The 19,381-nt window shown below is 30.3% G+C and overlaps 2 protein-coding genes across 8 annotated transcripts; one reads left to right on the top strand and one right to left on the bottom strand.

Annotated features, from left to right (window-relative positions):
- The first annotated feature begins 8,679 nt into the window (after nt 1-8,679).
- LOC120075818 (carotenoid cleavage dioxygenase 8 homolog B, chloroplastic) lies at nt 8,680-12,526 on the top strand. The gene is made up of 6 exons (XM_039029493.1): nt 8,680-8,937; nt 9,990-10,733; nt 10,895-11,085; nt 11,830-12,019; nt 12,120-12,222; nt 12,376-12,526. Exons 1-6 carry the CDS (start codon nt 8,680-8,682, stop codon nt 12,519-12,521), a joined length of 1,632 nt encoding a protein of 543 aa, XP_038885421.1. The 3' UTR covers nt 12,522-12,526.
- On the bottom strand, nt 11,653-18,789 carry LOC120075820 (probable transcriptional regulatory protein At2g25830). Of its 7 annotated transcripts, none has more exons than XM_039029500.1 (10): nt 18,599-18,789; nt 18,349-18,509; nt 17,878-17,939; nt 17,395-17,551; nt 17,036-17,313; nt 16,752-16,872; nt 14,114-14,241; nt 12,615-12,705; nt 12,291-12,502; nt 11,653-12,198 (listed from the first exon to the last, which is right to left on the bottom strand). In XM_039029500.1, the coding sequence occupies exons 1-7, from the start codon at nt 18,687-18,689 to the stop codon at nt 14,149-14,151; spliced, it is 963 nt and encodes a 320-aa protein (XP_038885428.1). In that variant the 5' UTR covers nt 18,690-18,789; the 3' UTR covers nt 11,653-12,198; nt 12,291-12,502; nt 12,615-12,705; nt 14,114-14,148. The 7 variants fall into 7 exon arrangements, with proteins under 7 accessions (XP_038885428.1, XP_038885427.1, XP_038885425.1 ...); XM_039029499.1 differs by having other exon boundaries at nt 12,291-12,526; XM_039029497.1 differs by having other exon boundaries at nt 12,291-12,526; nt 12,615-12,754.
- Between the last annotated feature and the right edge of the window lie 592 nt (nt 18,790-19,381).

A 19,381-nucleotide genomic window follows, 5' to 3' on the forward strand; every position in this document is an offset into this window, starting at 1 on the left:
TTTTGGGTGCATTAAATTAGACAAGAAAATGTCCTTATTTCAAATAGGAATATGGGGCATCATTTTTTTTATAATCGTAAAGCACTTGGCGATACATTTGTAAAATCAATTGTCACCTCCCTCTGAAAATTAAAATGAATAATATTTCTCTCGGATAAATTAAGCACATATGTTTACATAGTAATCATTATACCTAATGAATTTTTTTTATATTTTTTTCTAAAATGATTTCACAAATATTTGTCAAAATTATTAGTTTGATCTAAATTTCCCCATTAGAAAGGAAAGATTTTGTTTTTCTTTAAATCTGATACGAAAATTTGAAATACTATAAGATTTTTATATTTATGAACTTAATTTGAGGGTTCTATCTACAATAAAATTTACAAATTTTTGTGAAGACGATATATATATTTTTAAGAATATGCCTCTTTTACATGACACAAAATTCTCTTTATTAGCATATCTAGATTTAACGTTAGTAATGGAATCTTTTAATTACATTACAAAAATGTCTAATTATTGTCTCTTCTTTAAAATTTTTTATTTTTAACTTTTAACATTACGTTTCTCACATGCAAGACTAATAAAAGCATAATTTCTTTATAATATTAAACTTCAATCAAACGCTTGGATTTGGACTTAATTTAATTTGATGATTAAACTTACAAAACACTAACACTAATTATACATATATACTAAGATTTTAAAGGAATATAATTTTTTTTTTTTTGAAGATTTTCAAAAACAGAAAAATAAATAGTAAAATCTTAATCTTCTCTGATAGAGACGGCTATAAGTATCTATGAAGGATAGAAACAGATAGAAGTATATAATAATAGTCACTTTTTTCTACTATTTCTATGAATAGTTTGACAATTTTTTTTATATGTAAAAATTTTATTTATTTTTTAAATAGAAAAAAATAGAAGAAATTAATTAAAAAACTAGTAAAGAATAATAATACGTGGGAATAGAAATTTCCCATAACACAAACAAATCGTAAAGGCAATATATTATATTTATAAATAGTCAAAATGGAAAATGATTGTAATTCTCAAAATTATTAAAAGAGTACCATCTCTCATTCATTTTATATAGAAAAATACTGAAATTGGCAAATCAGAATTCCACGTTATATATATAATTTTAAAATTTTAAAATATAATTTTTCCAAGGCAATGGCAACAAAAACAATGATTGTAAATAAATTGTGTGTTTTTTGAATGACAAGCCAATTGTGAAATAAAGGTACACACTTTTGTTTGCCATGTGGAAGCAAAATCTTTCAACACATGATACCGTTTTCTAAAACGTTTTTTATTGAGTAATTGAAATTTTGGGGTTTTTTTTTACATCAATTTTTTTAATATTTTCGTTAAATTACAAGTTTAATTTCCATTACTTTGTCTACTAAACTTTCGAAAGTCATCTAATATCTTTAAATTTTGGAAACTATTTAAGTACAAAATCAAAAGTAATTTAAATACTAAATTTTTTTATAATATATAAACAGATGTGAATCGAATCTCTAATATCAAAATTGGTAGTATAATTTTTATATCAATTGAATTATGCTCATTTTGATCGTTGATATAGACTAAACTTATAGTTTTTTTTTTCTTTTGTGTGTGTGTGTTTTGATGTGGCAAACACAAGGACCCCAAAAATATGACGTGTGTTGGGAAAGAAGAAAAAAAATTAAGCAACTTGGGGTTGAACCCACTTTCCATAAGAGGTATGGACTAAAATCAAGGAAAAGTGGGATAATTGGTAAAAGTAAACTAAATCAAGATTAATATTATGAAGAAAGAAAAAAAAAGAGAATTAAAATATTGAGGAAAAAAAAAGTGTATTGGGATTTTTTTATGGAAAACATCATAATTTAGGGTATGGAAAAATGTGAAGAGTTTTTGTTTATAATTTTTTATAATATGTTTCATTGCTCTCCACTTTGGACGGCCAAATATTCCATCCCATCCCTCTCCCACACCTACTATTATTTGATTCTTTTTTTTTAATTATTATTATTATTTTTTCATTCTCAATTTATTCTTCTATATCGATTTCTTTTGGAGTTTTGTACAAGTAGGATAAAGAAATTAATCCTTTTATAACGATCGCTAAAATAATATGTTTGTTTATTAGTTACTTGTTTTGGAATATTTGGAAGATACTAAGCACTTGTTTGAAAATACTTTCTACTTAAATGTAAAAAAAATAAAAATAAAAAATAACAATATTTTGACTTGTTATAGTGAGTTTTTTTTAATATCTCATTCCTAGCACGTGTATTGCACGTGAAATTTGTAGTTTTATTTTAGTATGTATTTAGAAGAAAGAAAAAAAAAAGTTAAGTTACATATTTGAATTTACTTTCCTATGACTTGAGAAAATTGTTGCAAAAAACTGAGAAATTAAAAGAAAGCAATAAAAACTGAGGAGACAAGAATCTACGTAGGAAACTTCCAACTTGGAGAAAAACCACAAGCTAAAAAAATACACTATTTGAAAAATTGCTACAATCACACAAAAAAACTTCCTCTCTCTGCCCCAATTACATCAGTACTCTCTCGATGTTTTTTACTACTCACACATTTTGAGTTACCACACTAAGCTTAATGTGTTTCTAATGAGGACGACTTGAAACTAGAGGCATAGGCTCATTTTATAGTGATAGGAACCCATCACTTTCTTCAATTTTTCAATGTAAGACAAAGTGCATTTTTAATATTTTACCAAAAATTCAAAAAAAATTAGAATTTGAAAAAATCTCATAAATAGTTTTTATGGTTTGATAAAGTTATTATAAATAGTCTCTATGATCAAATCATAAGGACTAAAAAGTTCTAACACTCTCAAAATCAAATGAGCTAAATTAAAAAGATTCTCACTTAAATATTCTTTTATATTGTTTGATCGGAATAATCTTAATTATTTATAGAGAAAGATAATTATGAATTTATGAAATTTTAAAAGCAAAAGACATCATTATCCGTTCAAATAATATATGTCCATTGTGAGATCGTGGCATTTCATATCTATAATCTAAATCACATCTATATACAAAAGAATATATACTGCTACATCAGATAATCACTTCGACCCCAATAGTTGCAATGAGGCAATGACATGATTGCAGGTTCCAAAATATCTCTTAATTAAATCGGTTTTATGTATAGTATAGTATAGATCACATCCTTTATACAAAGTATATACTACTTCAATATGAATAACTATATCAGGGTGAAAGACGTGACTATTAGTTCAAAAAATTCTCTACTCACCATCCTTTTATATAGAGTATATATATTTAGTAAAATGATTTCTTTTTCATTTTTAGAAAAGGATTTTATATATAGATTATTGTATAATATATTTTGAAGGAAAATTCTTATAAATAGAAAATTCCAAAAAATATTTACACTTTATAACAAAAAGTTTTAAAAAGTACTTGTACTTGTGAATTTTTTCTATAAAATATAAATATTTTTAAATATTTTTGTATATTTAAAAAGACCCCAACAAGAAGTGTTTGGAAACCATGTTAGTAGATTTCTATATTCAAAATAGAAAAATTATTTTAAATTACAAAATTGTTAGAAATATTTTTAAATACAGTAAAATATCAAATAGTAACATTTTGCTATATTTATAAATAAATTGTTAAATTTTATATTTAAAAACACCCCATTATTACTATTATTATTGTGTCCTAATTATCAAATTATCTTAGGATCATTAATTGAAATAACTAGTCTAATATATATTGCACTTAAGGAAGATGAAATTTTGGCTTTCTGGTTTATGAGTTTTTAATAATAGATTGGTTTTGGGTTTTGGGTTTTTTCCCCCTCAATTTCTTATTCATAAGTTTCAAAATGTAAGCTTTTAATGTATGAATATAGCTATTAAAAAAATGTATGAGTTTTAAGATATAGTTTTAAAAGAATCCTAGAATTATTTTTATTTCTAGTATATATTTATTTTTTAAAAAAATGTTGAATAAAATAAAATTATTTCTCTCCCCTGTCTACTCTCATTGTCACTCTTTCTTGTTTGTTCCATTTCCTAAATTTACCCTTTCATTTTCTATGGCGGAATTTTCCCATTCATTTTGGGTCGATTCTTCCAACAAAAACAGAGAAAATGATGAGTTTAGAGTAGATTAAAAATTAATTCTAAAATGATTAAAATCATTTTTAATATTTTTGAAATCACTTCAAAATATATTTTTAATCATTTAAGATTATTCTTTATGATCTAGAAGTTGTATCTAAAAATGTAAAATTAAATTTTAGTGATTAAAATAATGTTTTAGAGTGATTTTGAAAAAGTGATTTTAACCGAAGAATTTTATTTCAACATTTTTTATTACTTCGAATGCCACATTATTAATATTAAAAATAATAGCAAAAAAAAGTTACCTTGTTACTATAGCAAATTGAAAATGTATTGTCAAAGACCTTTTACAATTATTTCTCGAAATCAATGAACAAATCATAGGTGTTATTTTAAACTTTTAAGAACAAAAGGACCTAATATTAAAAATTTAGGAGTGAGAGGAATTTTTTTTTTTAAAAAAAAAAAGTGAATTTTCTTGTATATTTATAGAAATTTTCAAAAATAGAAAAATATGAGAAATTATTAACATAAAATAACAAAATTTAATCTTCTTTGATAGAGTTGATAGAGGTTAATAAAAGTCTATTAACATCTATCAGCATTTCTTTTTTTTTTTTTTTTTTTTTGCTATTTGTTTAAATAGTTTAACATTTTTTTTATCTGTAAAAAATTTTCTATATGTATCGTCCATCTCATTTTTTACATCTAGGACCATTTTGATCCAAGAATATCATTTATAGTCCAACTTTTTATATATTATTTCTTTCAGTACAATGGAATTTGACCCTTCAATTTCAGTAAAGATAATACATGTGTAAATTATTGTTGAATTTTATTCACTTTCACATTTTAACTTTATTTTTATTACATATTAATAAATCTAATGTTATGAATTAAAAATTTTAATATTTGCATCAATAATGTGCACAACTCAATTGACATAAAACTTTGTACTATTAATTTCGATGTCGAAATTTTGATTCTTCCATTAAAAAATATTACCGATTTATCATAATCTACATAATCCTACATCGCCATAATATTTAAACTTTCCTACACAAGATAGAGTATTTTTTAGAAATATGTATTAATATATGCACTTTTTTAATGAGACTTTTTTATAATCTTGTAGTAATTCTTTTCTTTTCGACTAATAGTAATAACCATCATAGATTGATTTAAATAAGTGTCGTGACTTTGATAAAGAGTTAAGAAATATGGATTCAATCGATAGCAATCATCTAATTAGAATTTAATATCTTCGACAAATTATATTGTAGTTCGTTTGATGATTTGAGTTATTATTATTTTTTTTAGTACAAGGACTAATTTTTTCGGCTTATAAAACTAAAGTATTAAATAATGCATTTATTTAAAATAAGAGATTATATATAATGGATTTGCAATTCAAATTCAAACTTCTTTAGACTTCGAAGAGATTTGACCAAAACCCTAATTTAAGCTCTACTTTGGGATTTTCAAAGGATGATGATTAGAATACTTATGATGATGTAAATGGTGATTATTTATTCAAAGTTTATCATTAAAATTGATGTGAAACCTTAATTCCCATATGGCGTCACAATCGATAAGATTTGGAATTAATTTTAAAGATAAATATCAATTTATATCCTTAGACTTAGGTGTTATATCAAATTAAACCCTAAATTAATAATTGTGTCATTTTAAATACTGAACTTTGGGAGTTGTATCAATTTAAATTCCAAACTAATATTTATATCAATTTAAACCGTAAACTATTATAGGTATATCAATTTAAACCCTAAACTTTCATAATTATATAAACTTAAATCCTCCATTAAGTTTTATTTGGTTATATTTATAAAAGTTCAGGGTTTAAATTGATATATTTATGAAAGTTTGGTGTTTAAATTGATACGCTTATGAAAGTTTAGGGTTTAAATTGATACCATTATTAGTTTTGGGTTTAAATTGATACAACTTCCAAAGTCTAGGATTTAAATTGATACAATCCTCAAATAGGGTTTAAATTGATACAACTTCCAAAGTTTAGGGGTATAAATTGATAATTACCCTAATTTTAATTACTACTTTTTTTTTAATATCATTTTTCTTTCCGTACAATTTTAGTTCATGTACTTTTAATAAATCTTAAATTTACTTCCTTAAAAGTTAATTTTTAATTGAATTTAGCTAATTAATAATAATAAATTTTATGAAAGAAAATATAATTTGTGAATATATTTTCAAATTTATCGCAAAAAAATAATCAATATATAGTGAAAAGTCTATAACATCAACAACAAACAAACAGTAGAAACTAAATTTAAGCTTCTTGCCATTTATTTCCTTATTATATAGAGACTACAATTAAACATTTGAAACTACAATAACTAAAATTAAACAAAGTTAAAGGTATAAATACCAAAATGGTACTTTAACCCTTTTTTTTTTTAGTAAAGAACACATGTTTAAATAAGAAATTTGTGAGATACAATCTCAATAAGCTACAACAAAAAAGGAAGCTCCAATAAAGAAGTTTGATGTTCTTTCATAGCTCGGCAGGCAAGAGAGTAAACCAAGTCATTGTAGTGGCGTAGTGAGTGTGACATAATGAAATCTTCCCAAACGATTGTGATAATTAACTCCTTTAGCTTCCTTAATAAAAAAAATTCTATAAGATCACTCATTATTTTGAAACTTAGAGCATATTTGGAAATAATTTCTAAATTATTAAAATCACTTCTTGTCATATTTAAAATTATTTCGAGACACATTTTTAATCATTCAAAATTGATTTTTAATGAGTAAAATGTATTTTCAAAGTGATTTTGAAAATGTCAATATAATTTTAACCATTTCAAAATCCAAAATGAGCATAGTTTAACTGACCTAGCATTTGTACTCAAACTTTTAGATAGGTGATGGAGGAATACATTGAAAAACTGTCATTAATACTCTGTAGGTAATTTCACTACAATATGCTGATTTTCTTAATTAATTATTATTATTAGCACCATAATTTCTTCATTAGTTATTATCGAAATCATTTGTACCACAAAAGTGTGTTGTTATGTTTATCACAAATAATAAGTCAACTCAAATAAACTAAAGAGTTTATGTGGATTATAATCGATGCTTAAAAATTAATAAACAAATAAAAATCAAAGATTATTATAACTTATAGAGAACTCCGTTATAGCTTAGATCGGTATTGAAAATAGTTTTCTAAAAAAGGATTAATAAATATATATTTAGTCTTAAATCATCGCTCGACCTCGGTTCAAGCCTAGTAAAATTGCTAATGGAGCATGTCTTACACATGTCTCGGCCCAAAAAATCACTCTAAGACTAAAATGAATCTAGAGAAAGGTGGTTGAGTTCGACTCTAGCCAAACGTGAAACAGGGTATGCCCTTTGATTTCAACGTGTTGAAGAATTATTCTAAAGTGACTCTGAAATATAACCTTATTCGAACAGCTTAGTTTGATCAACTATTCTTACAAATACATATCATGATGGCACCCTACTGAGAAGTAAGTATATCCTCCACTCCTAAACTAGTAGTTTGCTGCCTGATCTACTATTTGACTTGAGTATTGGAGTGTGTGCATTAGGGGCAACCACCACACCATTGCGCTTATTTTCGTATTTTACCGGCCACATCATTCTCCCTTTCAAACAAATCTATTGTTTGTTGTCGCATGAATGTCGTCAGACTTTTTTCCTTATTTGAATTTTGATACAAACGCTATTAATTTACATTTTACATCAACGTCTAATCCATGAACATGTAAAATATCAATTGAAATGTCGATGAAAATTTAACCTCTGACATGGATTGAGTTTAAAAAGTCACCCACTCCCAAATACTCTTTTTAATAATGTTCAAATAAGGTCTCATCTAACAAACTAATGTAATTATTTTCCAAAAAAAAATACTTACCTATCAATTCATCTTTAGAGTTCTTACTAACTTTCTGATGTGACAATATAATAATGAATTGTGTGTATCTTTGTTGTATTTAATAGATAAATTAAATTCTCAAGTATCTTTTACAAATGAAAATCTATCCTCAAACTTCATAGAAAATACCCATACCAATCACCTCTGAAATTCTCATGGATATGATTTCATCTGTGTCAAAATTATATAATTATATTAGGAACTTGGATTTTGCATTAAATTAATCAACATATATATTTAAACATAATATAAAGTTGAATATTTTTTTTATATGGCTGTGCTATTTTTTAGCTCTGCCTCCCATCACTCAACATTTCTGTGGGCTATCTTCACAAATCACCATGCATGACAGAGAGATTTTTTTTTTAAAATGCAATAAAATTATTTATTGTTTTTAATTTTAAAAAAGAAAGAAAGAATGTCTTGTTGTGAAATGGAACTCTATCAATCAAGATTCCAAAAATTAAAATTAAAAATTAAGAAAAAAAACCCTTTTTGCTTCCCTTATAAATAGCTTCCCTTTCAACTCCCTGTCTCTTCACCATCTCTCTTTTTCTCTTTTTTTTTTTTTCTCTCTTTCTTCCAAATCATAAACAATTTTGTTCATGATGGCTTCCATGGCCATTGGAAGCTCCATTATTTCTCCCTTTAACTTCAAAACTAACCACCACCCTTCAAAACCTACCCTTTCCAACTTCACCATCAGAAGCATAGCCAGTCCCATCCGCCGCCCCTCGCCAATCGTCGTTCCATTGCCGGAGATCGACACCACCGGCCCCCCGAATCACGTTGCATGGACCAGCGTTCGGCAAGACCGCTGGGAAGGAGAACTCTCCGTCCGAGGCCAATTGCCCCGTTGGTTGGTTCGTTTCGTTATAATTTCAAAATCACTCTAAAATATATTTTTAATCATAAAAATATAAAGTTATATCATGAAAGTACTTATAAAAGGGATTTTAAATTTCAACTCTTTTAAAGGTGTATTTCGAATATATTTTCAAGTGTTTAATTTAAAAAATAAGCCGTTTTTTTAAAGAAATTTGAGTGTTTGACAACAATTCAAAATAGATTTTTAAATATATTTTAATCAATTTTTATCTAAAATATTTAAATAAAAATGATTTTTTAAAAAAGACATTTTTTTCTTAAATATGACATTTTAAAATAACTCATTGCTGTGTCCCGTATTTGCATGCATATATGATTAAAAAAATTTCCATTCATATGGTGGGTATTGCGTCCAACTATAAAAACAATATTTTTATATTCAAACACTTTACATAGTGATTAATCATTATTGAATTTTTTAAAATTTATTATGTATATATTTTTTAAAAAGTCAAAACATTATACTCCACTTTTGATTACAATTTTGCAACCCTCCATATAATTCGACATGAATTTTTAGTCATTAAACTTTTTTCAATTTTATATTAAAACGTTTGTTTAAATATATAAGACAAAAAAATATTATTATTGTTGTTTTGAAATAAAATATTTATTATTATATAACATATGCGAGTGGATATTCTTTGGTTTAATTGATTTATGTTTGTTCATGGAACACATATACTATAAAAGTATGTTCATAACCTATGCAATAAAGGGAAAAAAAATCTTTTAATTGTTTTTTTTCGAACAAGACATATAACATCAAATGAATCGTCAGATGTGGGCTAGTTAAGGTTATTCCAATGTCTCATTCAAACCTTGATTTTGCATTAATTAATCTTAATTATTATACCTACATGCTTAATCTTCAAATAATTAATATTCATAATTTCAAACCCATTTTAATGAAAAGAAAACCAAGCTAAATATTTGAATGATACTTTTTAAATTTTAATTCAATATTGTTACATTGAATAATTTTTTGGGATGATTTCGTATTCATCATGTACATTTTTGCATGCAGAGTGGTACATATTTGAGAAATGGACCTGGATTATGGAATATTGGCGATTATAACTTTAGGCATCTTTTTGATGGCTACGCTACAATCGTTAAGCTTCACTTTGATGACGGTCGACTAATTGCCGGCCACCGTCAGATCGAATCCGACGCCTACAAAGCCGCCATGAAGAATCAAAAGATTTGTTATCGTGAATTCTCTGAAGTCCCCAAGGCTGATAACTTTCTTGCCTACGTCGGGGAGCTTGCGAATCTCTTCTCCGGTGCATCGTTGACCGATAATGCAAACACTGGCGTCATAAAGCTCGGCGACGGTCGAGTCGTTTGCCTTACAGAGACTCAAAAGGGGTCCATAATGATCGACCCAACAACATTAGAGACTGTGGGAAAGTTTGAGTATAGTGACTCGCTCGGCGGTTTGATTCACTCGGCTCATCCGATTGTTACGGACACGGAGTTTTTGACGTTGTTGCCAGATCTTTTGAACCCGGGTTACTTGGTGGTTCGGATGGAACCGGGCTCGAATGAACGGAAGGTGATCGGTCGAGTCAATTGCAAGGGTGGACCGGCCCCAGGTTGGGTCCACTCGTTTCCGGTGACGGAGAATTACGTGGTAGTGCCGGAGATGCCGTTGAGATATTGTGCTCAAAACTTGTTGAGGGCGGAGCCTACTCCGTTGTATAAGTTTGAGTGGCGGCCGGAGTCCAAAGCCTTTGTGCATGTCATGTGCAAAGCCAGTGGAAATATTGTAAGTCTTCTCTTGGAATATTGAATTTTGAACATATATATTGAATATCACTACCCTTTAAAAATATATATACGTACACAAATACACGCAAGCTTATATTTTGATGTTAAATTACGCAAATTAACTTAAATTAATGTATAGTTTTTAATGAAATAATGCAGGTAGCAAGTGTAGAAGTGCCCTTGTTCATTACATTTCATTTCATAAATGCATATGAAGAGAGGGATGAAAAAGGAAGAATTACTGCTGTGATTGCCGATTGTTGCGAACACAACGCTAATCCTGTAATCTTAGATCGACTTAGGCTTCATAATTTGCGTCGCTCTCTCAAATATGCCCTTCCAGATGCCAGGTTTGTTTAATCTCCCTCTACATATTTTATTTTTGGATTAGTTGCAAATTTGTTCCCAAAAAAAATTAGAATTTAGTCCTTAGGATTTATAATTACAATCTTGTCTCTACAACTTAATAAAAAGCTTCATAAATAATCCTTAGAATAGAGACTATTTACGAGAATTTTCTCAAATCACAAGAACCAACTTTTAACCTTATCCAAATTATAGGGACCAAATTTACCATTTAACTGTGAAACTCCTACTAGCTTTTTTTTTTTTTTTTAATAACCAAAATTGGATTATTTGTGTAAAGGGTCCATAGAGTTCTTTTCTCCCTCTATTTTAGTGTGTTTATCCATGCATGCAGAGGAAAAATAAAAGTACATATATATAATCCAAATTCTTTATTGTCCCAACGTTAATAGGGAACAATGAGCTCCAAGGCCGGAATTATTGAATTTGAGAAAGAAAATTAACAAACATTTTACAGCCGGAATTGTTGAATTCTTTGGAGAGAACCAACCAAATCACTATTCATCATAATCTGGTTTTCATTCTTCTTTTGCTTTTGTTGCATGATTTGGTTTCATAAAGCCTTTGACTTGTTTTAATTTAGACTCTTCAAATCAAGTCAAACATTTTTGCATCGTAATCAAGTTCTCGGTAATCCTGATTCTATTACGCGATCCATACGCACCCCTTAAATTCACAAATGTTTTAGAAGAAATGGGATGAATAATTAGAAAATGGAAATTGTGTAGGGTTGGAAGGTTCAGAATACCACTGGATGGGAGTGGATATGGGAAGCTGGAGGCAGCATTGGACCCAGATGAACATGGCAGAGGAATGGATATGTGCAGCTTCAACCCTGCTTACTTGGGCAAAAAATATAGATATGCTTATGCTTGTGGAGCCAAAAGACCCTGTAATTTCCCCAACACACTCACTAAGGTGGTACCCATTTTCCTTAATCTGTGTTTCATCTTTGTCTTTTTGATCTTCCTCGATCCTCAATTCACTTTTGTGCTTGTTATGAATCGGTTCGTTTTAGATTGATTTAGTGAAGAAGAAGGCTAAGAATTGGTATGAGGACGGCGCTATCCCTTCTGAGCCCTTCTTCGTGGCACGACCTGGTGCAACAGAAGAAGATGACGGTGAGACATTTTATATCATCATCTAAGTGAACAAAATGAATAAATATACAACCTGAAAGGCCTCTTACTTGTCATCTTCACTTCTAACTAATGTATCAAACCGTATTCATAAGGAAAGAGAATGTGTCTGAAATGTGTTTATGTGGGGTGCAGGAGTGGTGATCTCTATGGTCAGTGGGAAAAATGGAGAAGGGTATGCTTTACTACTGGATGGATCAACATTTGAAGAGATAGCCAGGGCAAAATTTCCTTATGGTCTTCCTTATGGCCTACATGGTTGCTGGGTTCCCAAGAATTAGGATCACTTCAATACCAAAGTATACGATATTAAATTAATTGGAATCAGAAAACACATATATACACTATATAAAGTAAGAGTAAGAAATACATACATGTGGTACAGCCACGTAGATTGTATGTATCTGTACAAAATGTAGGCCCCTTCTTCCTCATGTATTCATCAGTTTCTCTTTCAGTTTAGCCCTGTGAAATTAATATATGCACCTTTGCTTTGTACACTATGGTCATGAATCTTTCAATTGGATTCAACAGAGAGGAAGTTTTCCAGAAGATGACAGCATAATTTTAGTAATGACAAAATGTTATGTATCATCATTGACAATTTTCTTTCTGAATCTATTGATAATGACTTTTTGGTATAAAGAATCTATAAAAATTTTGAAATTTTCCCATCACTTTTTGAACAAAAATCATATTCGTGTATAGATGCAATTTTCTACAATTTCAATTTTAAGTTGATCTACTAATACATTTAATTTAACTAGGTGGTGCTTAAAGGCATTTTTAAGAAAGGAATATTTTTAAAAGATATATATCTTGCTACTACATGTAAAAGGAAACAGAAACCTTCTCCAAAAAAAGGGAATAGAAACAAAATTGGTGAGCAACAAAAGAAAAAAGCAGAATTCTCGTGTATTATTCCTAAAAACAGTTTCCAAAAGCAAAGTGTTGGGGTCTAGAGATTTCACACGTGTGCCTCGTTATTAGTCCAATCAAGTATGAATCTCATATAATGATTGGATTTTGGAAAAGAATAATGCTGACTTGAATTAGTTCCAGGTCAAGAATCTTGAATATTTATACTTGGGAGGACAGATGTGGAACGCATCTGTTTTTAGAATTAAATAGGAAAGGGGAAAAAGAAAAGAAAAAAAAAGGGTGTAAGTGCATCCTGACCCACTTTTTTTTTTTTTTTTTTTTCAGCCCACACATTTATTTAACCAGTTGGCAAATTGTTCTTTCTTCTTTTTCTTTTTCTTTTCTTTTTTTTTTTTTTTTTTTGCTTTGTTTGTGTGAGATTGGAATGAGCTGCAAAAAGATAGATGTAGCCCATAAGACCTAAGTATGGCTAAACTTGGTTCACCACTGGCCAAATAGGAAAGAGAGACAGCAATAATCTCAAATGCACTAGAAATGGTAAGTTTAAGTTGTGAGGATCATATAATATATATCATATAACTTTTCTGACGTCAAAATGTTGTGAGTGCATGATTTTTTCATAAAATCAATGATGATGCACAGCCATGATTATTGAACTCGTGGAGTAAGACCATTTTCCAATAGAATCAAGAAAAATCTTCCCCCCATTCCCCCTATCAAAATTATGAAAAGGAAAATTTTTAATAATTGGCATCGAAATCACTCTTGTATGAGTATTATTCTACAATGATTTTTTAAGTCTTGAAACTCGAGAAATAATAGGAAATCCCAGCCTCAAAATGTAGAAAAGAATGTTCATAACCCTTACAAAACTTAAAATGTCTCTAAATGTCTCTCATCTGAGCAAAGATCTATCAGCTTTCGAGTTTTGAGGTGACTCGAAAAAATTAAGATCACAACCACAAATCCAACGTATGGGAGAGCAAATTACCTCTCTCCATGTTGAGGATATTACAGAAGAAACATTCACTTTTGATCAGTATAAACAGCATCGACATCATCAAGTTCAAGCAACTTGTCCATTAGTTCTTTATTTAAGTCCATAGCTTCATCATCCACCTGAAACTCAATAATGTCACAACTCGGCAGAGCATTGAAACCCTACTGAAAAAAAATTATTTATTTTAAAGTAGAAAATTTTACGTATAACTTGAGTAAACCCAATCCCCCGGGCACACACATGCAGAAAAAAACCAAAAGAAGGCAAGGCAAAAAAGATCTGGATTGGGTTTTGACTTTTTGAACTTAAATCTCAAAACTTGACTTTTGTATTTTTTTAGGTTTCAAAAAGTCAACCAATTAGAGTCCCATCAAATAGTTGAGGTTCCTTTACATTATCGTTAATCTAGATCAATGCCTTACCATAATAGATGTAAAGCTTCCTTATATTGGAGTAGCTAAATTTCCCTTTAGCAATTATAGTCTATCTTCTCATATGTCGAATTGGAGATCTTTCTTGTAATGCACCTATGGGTCATTAAGAGTATTAGTTCTTTTTATTTGTGTTCTCAAAGTTGGTTTAGCCACAATATTATATACATTGACCAATCGAATGGGTGAAGTCCATTTTCATAGTGTTACTTTCAAAGATTGAGAACAAGGAAGTATGTCCATACTTCGTTTAGTAGGCTACATTTTTCTCTTTCTTGAATACGATGGTCAGCACTAGATTATCTTTCTTATCTGTAGGCAAGATTGAACTCTGTGAAATAGCACTCAATTGGCTTTAGCTACCTTAGCCGGTCTATAGTAATTAATAATTATTGAGCTAATCATTCTTAAGTAGACTTGACTGATTGAACACTCTTTTGATATTCTTGCCCGTTATTATGTTCCCACACTCCTACTTTTCTTTCCGAACACCTTTTTCAAGGTTTATTGAAACAGAGGAAGGTGACTAAAAAGTCAGATTTCTACCTGTACAGAATAATGATGTTTGATTTGAGTCTATGTAGCATAGTGAAGGATTTAAGAGTAAGCACTCAATAAAGAGGATGTTTTCCCTGCATAAGCCAGTTGAAGGTTATCCAAAGTATATAACTAATGACTTAAGACAGAGGGCCTTGAAGAAAAGTCTAGATTGCCTCGTTAACTCGAAACTTTCTTTGTGAACAAGTAGTCTCCAGTGCAATGTTTCTCATCTCAAGAATTATGAGTCTAAATGACTAAATCTTGTTTATAAAACCACCTTCTTTAGCAAATCATTACCAGAAGAATGTCTGCCGTATCTTCCCCTTTTAATTTGATTTAAGGGATTTGACCTTACCTAGTTATATCCCTGATTTCTTACACCATTTATGATATGAGAAGTTCCAACAGCATTAAAAGTCAATCCTACATTATTCGGCTCATAGAATGGGCGTTGAGAAATCAAAGAAGCTAGGTTATAGACACAAATCTGGTAAAGTTGGTAGGGGACACAATACTTTGTTGACTTCCCCTCGCTCACACTCAACAAGGAAGCTTCCATTTCTGATTTATGGTCCACTGAAACTGCCTCTTGAAACCTCTAAGTGAGAAGAGATCTTGAAAAAAATGAAATCAAGGAATGGGCTTGCCTATCCAACCAGCTATCCTCAATCATCCTCACTAACCAAGACGACACATGGGTTTGGATTTGGAACATTGAAAAAGATGTTATATTCACCTCAAATTCATTTACAAGAGATTCTTACTACAGATAGAACTAGAAGCAAAGAACAGTTATATCAATCTATATCGAAGGGAAAGTAACCAGAAAAGGTTAAATTGATTACATGGGAGCTTATGCACTCATGTATAAACAACACCTATGACAAGCTCCAACGTAGATCCCCCCAGGATTCCTATCTTCCCCAACTGTTGCATTGCATCATTAGTGAAAAGCTTTCAGCGACTACCATTCACTGGTTTGCCACCTGTATCCATGCTACAGCTTTTTGGAATTCTTACACTAATATTTTTGCTTTTTGGAAGATACAGTTCTGCCAGGGGAGACTTTTTTCCTCCTATCTCTCACTTTCACCGGCCATCCTTCCAAGAACGAGAAAAGTATCTTATGGCTCATTGTTATTCGTAGAGAGAAACCTCGTATCTTCTCAGACAAAGCATAGGGCATAAAATCTTTTATTGACTCTACTATTTTTTTTTAAAGCTCTATATTGGTGTAAATTGCCCCTACCTTTTTGTAACTATAGCCTTGCATCTCTTCTACTCCCATTGAAAATATTTTTGTAATCTTCCTATAGATAGGATCCTCCGTCTTTTGTAATTTCATTTTATCGATGAAATAATTTGTTTATTAAAGGAAAAAAAAAATAACAAAAAGTCAATCCTATTATGCCACTATGATAGAAGTGTCATGCACATGCACACAAAATCTAAATTTTGTGCTTCGAAAACTTCATCAGCAGTTACAAATAATTGACTGAAGGACAAATTTAAGACTTCACTATATTCTTATCTAATAATTCATATCAAGTTGAAGTTTGCAATTTTAAAGTACTAATAGCCTTTCAACAAACTGTAAATTAAGAATAAGAAAAAACTTGAAGCAATTTGAAGTTATGCGACATGAAGAAAATACATACCTCAATAGAGCTTATGGGAAGTAGCTCAGAACCACTGTCAGGTTCGAAGTTTATGTTTTTTTCACGTAACTTGGATAGTATTCCTGAGTAGTTCTCTGTAGAAGTCACAATCTTGTAGTATCTACAATAAAAACAGAGATAAAATTACTTTCAAAATAACCATCCAAGATGGATGTCTATAAGGTGTATCATGTTCAATTATTGCCAAAGTAAAATCAAGTTATCAGCAACCATTATGTATTGAAGAATGAAAGAATGCTACTGATAATGTGTGGAGACGCTACCTTTCCGACTTCTCTTCTTCTGTATCATCTTCAAACTCTGGAGGTTCAATAACATCTTCTGCACCAGCATCTAGAGATATGGTGAGAAGCTGGTCTTTGTCAACATCGGAGGCCTTAACATTCACAACTCGAGCACGTCTGAACTTGAACATAACAGATCCTGGATCTGCCATCTTTCCACCATAGTCCTTCACTACTTCTCTAACAGCTGCCACTGAGCGATTTATCTTATCTGTTGAGACCTCAACGACCATACTAGCACCACCATAGCCATATACCTGTAGAGATGCGTGTTACAGCTAATAATCTCTTCTTTTCAACTCAAAGTCTGAAGATAATATCACTGGCTAACCGAAAACCTCGTAAATTTTCTCTATGTAAGCCTCTTGTCCTTTCTCGGAAGCCCTCTTAATGTTGCGGTCGAGAATTTCTTTTGGAACGTCAAGCTCCTTAGCTTTCTCAAGTAGGGCAGCCAGAAGGGTATTGGATATGGGGCTTGTTCCTCCCTTTTTAACACTATATCGCGAAGTAAAAAATATATATGAGAATTTCAGTAATTGTGCCAGAAGAAGATGCAAACAGATCGATCAATGTGTCGTGTCATGAGTGAGGCAATGAAAAAGAAGCAAGCTCGAGCTCCTAGAGGCTCATATTGACATATTGGCTAACATTGTAGATGGCACAAATTCAAACACATTACAGCTTAACAACCTCAAAACTATTAGACGATTTTGAAAGCCATCACCAAACATCTGTCAAGAACTGCTAAGAGACCTATTCTACACATTAAGCTATTAGCACAATGAAAATCATTCCCAAAAGGAGAAAAAACAGCTACTTACGCAGAAACAACCTCCTTTCCAATCCTAGAGTAAAGCTTTGCCTTCTTTGCATCTTGAGCACCCTACATGTATTTAAGCACACTAAGAAACTAATCTATAAGGCCAATAGAAGTATAGCGCCAACAAAACATACATAATCATCAAACATACTTTAAAGTATCACTAAAAGACACATCCGTATAACTTATTAGTAAGAACTCCAACATGAGAAAGTCAATTGGATAAAATCAAACAGAAAATAAAGTGTTACCAACTCATAATTCAGGAAAAACACAAGTCATAGACGTTTACGCTCATCAACCCACCTAAGCAAGTGATGCAACCAGAAAAACCACAATATCAGGACTACCCAGAATCAAAATTAATACTATTACTATCGTCGAGAATCAAATAAACATTTCCTCGTCACTGAGCAAATGGAATTTTTTCCCCCGAAAAAACAAAATCACGATAAGATTTGAAATCATGTACCTTCCTGCCAGCAATTTTGCAGGAACGCCTGCCCATACAGACCGGAGACATCCATATCCTTCGCACTTGATTACCACGACATTTCAGCTTACTGTCAAAAGCCCACAAAGGAAAACTCGATGTTTCGGCAGCCAACGATGATGATGAACACAACCCATTCCCTAAATTTCCAAAAAAAAAATTCATTAATCAGTTCAAAGGGCCATGGACACTGATTCAAAATGTACAGAGATAGGGAAAGACGAGAGACTTTGAATATGGAAGAAACGGGGGCATTTGTGAATGATCGAATTTGGGGAGAATTTTTTAAGGATTACTCCAAATGCTCGGAGCGAACCCATACTGTAGCAGCTTCGTCTTTAACGCAGAGCAAAGCTTTTTCGCATCCCATTTGACATGGCGGCCTCTGCAGTTTTGCACTGAGCTTAGCCTATACAATACGAACACAATCTTGTGCCTTCTTAAACGATGTGTAGTTTGCGTTTGAAATCCAAACGACATGTCGAAGTATCATTCTTACCGTTGTATGGGCCTTGTCCTTTTCTTCTTTGGGCTTGGACCACGATCGACCTTTAGTGGACCAATCAGCCCAATGCCATCAATCAATTTATAAGTTTATTCAATTTCAAGTATTGTAATTTCAAATGTTAAATTTTAGTCCTTGTATTTTTTACAAATCTTAAATTAATTCTACCATTAGTTTATTGTTGATTTTTTTCAAAATATTTTTGTTATCTATGTATTTTAACTATGCATTTTTAAATAATACTCACATATTACATTTTCTAGCATGAAAATTATTATTATAAAAATAACTTTAAGAGATTAAATTTAATATTGTTAAAATGAGTACATGGATTAAAATTGGGTGCTTGGTATACATGGACCAAAATTGTATTTTAACCCACAAAGTATCACACATCGACCAATTCAAGTATAATGATTCATTTGGATTGACTTGAGAAAAAAGTATTTTTTAAAAAAACTCATTTTTATTTAAACACTTTTAAAAACATTTTTTATAAAAAAAAAA

The sequence above is a fragment of the Benincasa hispida genome, chromosome 4, assembly GCF_009727055.1.
Source record: "Benincasa hispida cultivar B227 chromosome 4, ASM972705v1, whole genome shotgun sequence".
NCBI classification, from domain to species: Eukaryota; Viridiplantae; Streptophyta; class Magnoliopsida; order Cucurbitales; family Cucurbitaceae; genus Benincasa; species Benincasa hispida.

What these genes read in the sequence shown, in the direction of transcription:
- LOC120075818 (XM_039029493.1), top strand. Translation starts at nt 8,680, where the DNA reads ATGATGGCTTCCATGGCCATTGGAAGCTCCATTATTTCTCCCTTTAAC. An exon ending in TATGCCCTTCCAGATGCCAG is followed by an intron (nt 11,086 to 11,829) that starts GTTTGTTTAATC and finishes GAAATTGTGTAG; the next exon opens with GGTTGGAAGGTTCAGAATAC. An exon ending in TCCCCAACACACTCACTAAG is followed by an intron (nt 12,020 to 12,119) that starts GTGGTACCCATT and finishes GGTTCGTTTTAG; the next exon opens with ATTGATTTAGTGAAGAAGAA.
- LOC120075820 (XM_039029501.1), bottom strand. Translation starts at nt 18,689, where the DNA reads ATGGGTTCGCTCCGAGCATTTGGAGTAATCCTTAAAAAATTCTCCCCA. An exon ending in CCGTTTCTTCCATATTCAAA is followed by an intron (nt 18,510 to 18,598) that starts GTCTCTCGTCTT and finishes TTGGAAATTTAG; the next exon opens with GGAATGGGTTGTGTTCATCA. An exon ending in GCAAAATTGCTGGCAGGAAG is followed by an intron (nt 17,940 to 18,348) that starts GTACATGATTTC and finishes AAATACATGTAG; the next exon opens with GGTGCTCAAGATGCAAAGAA.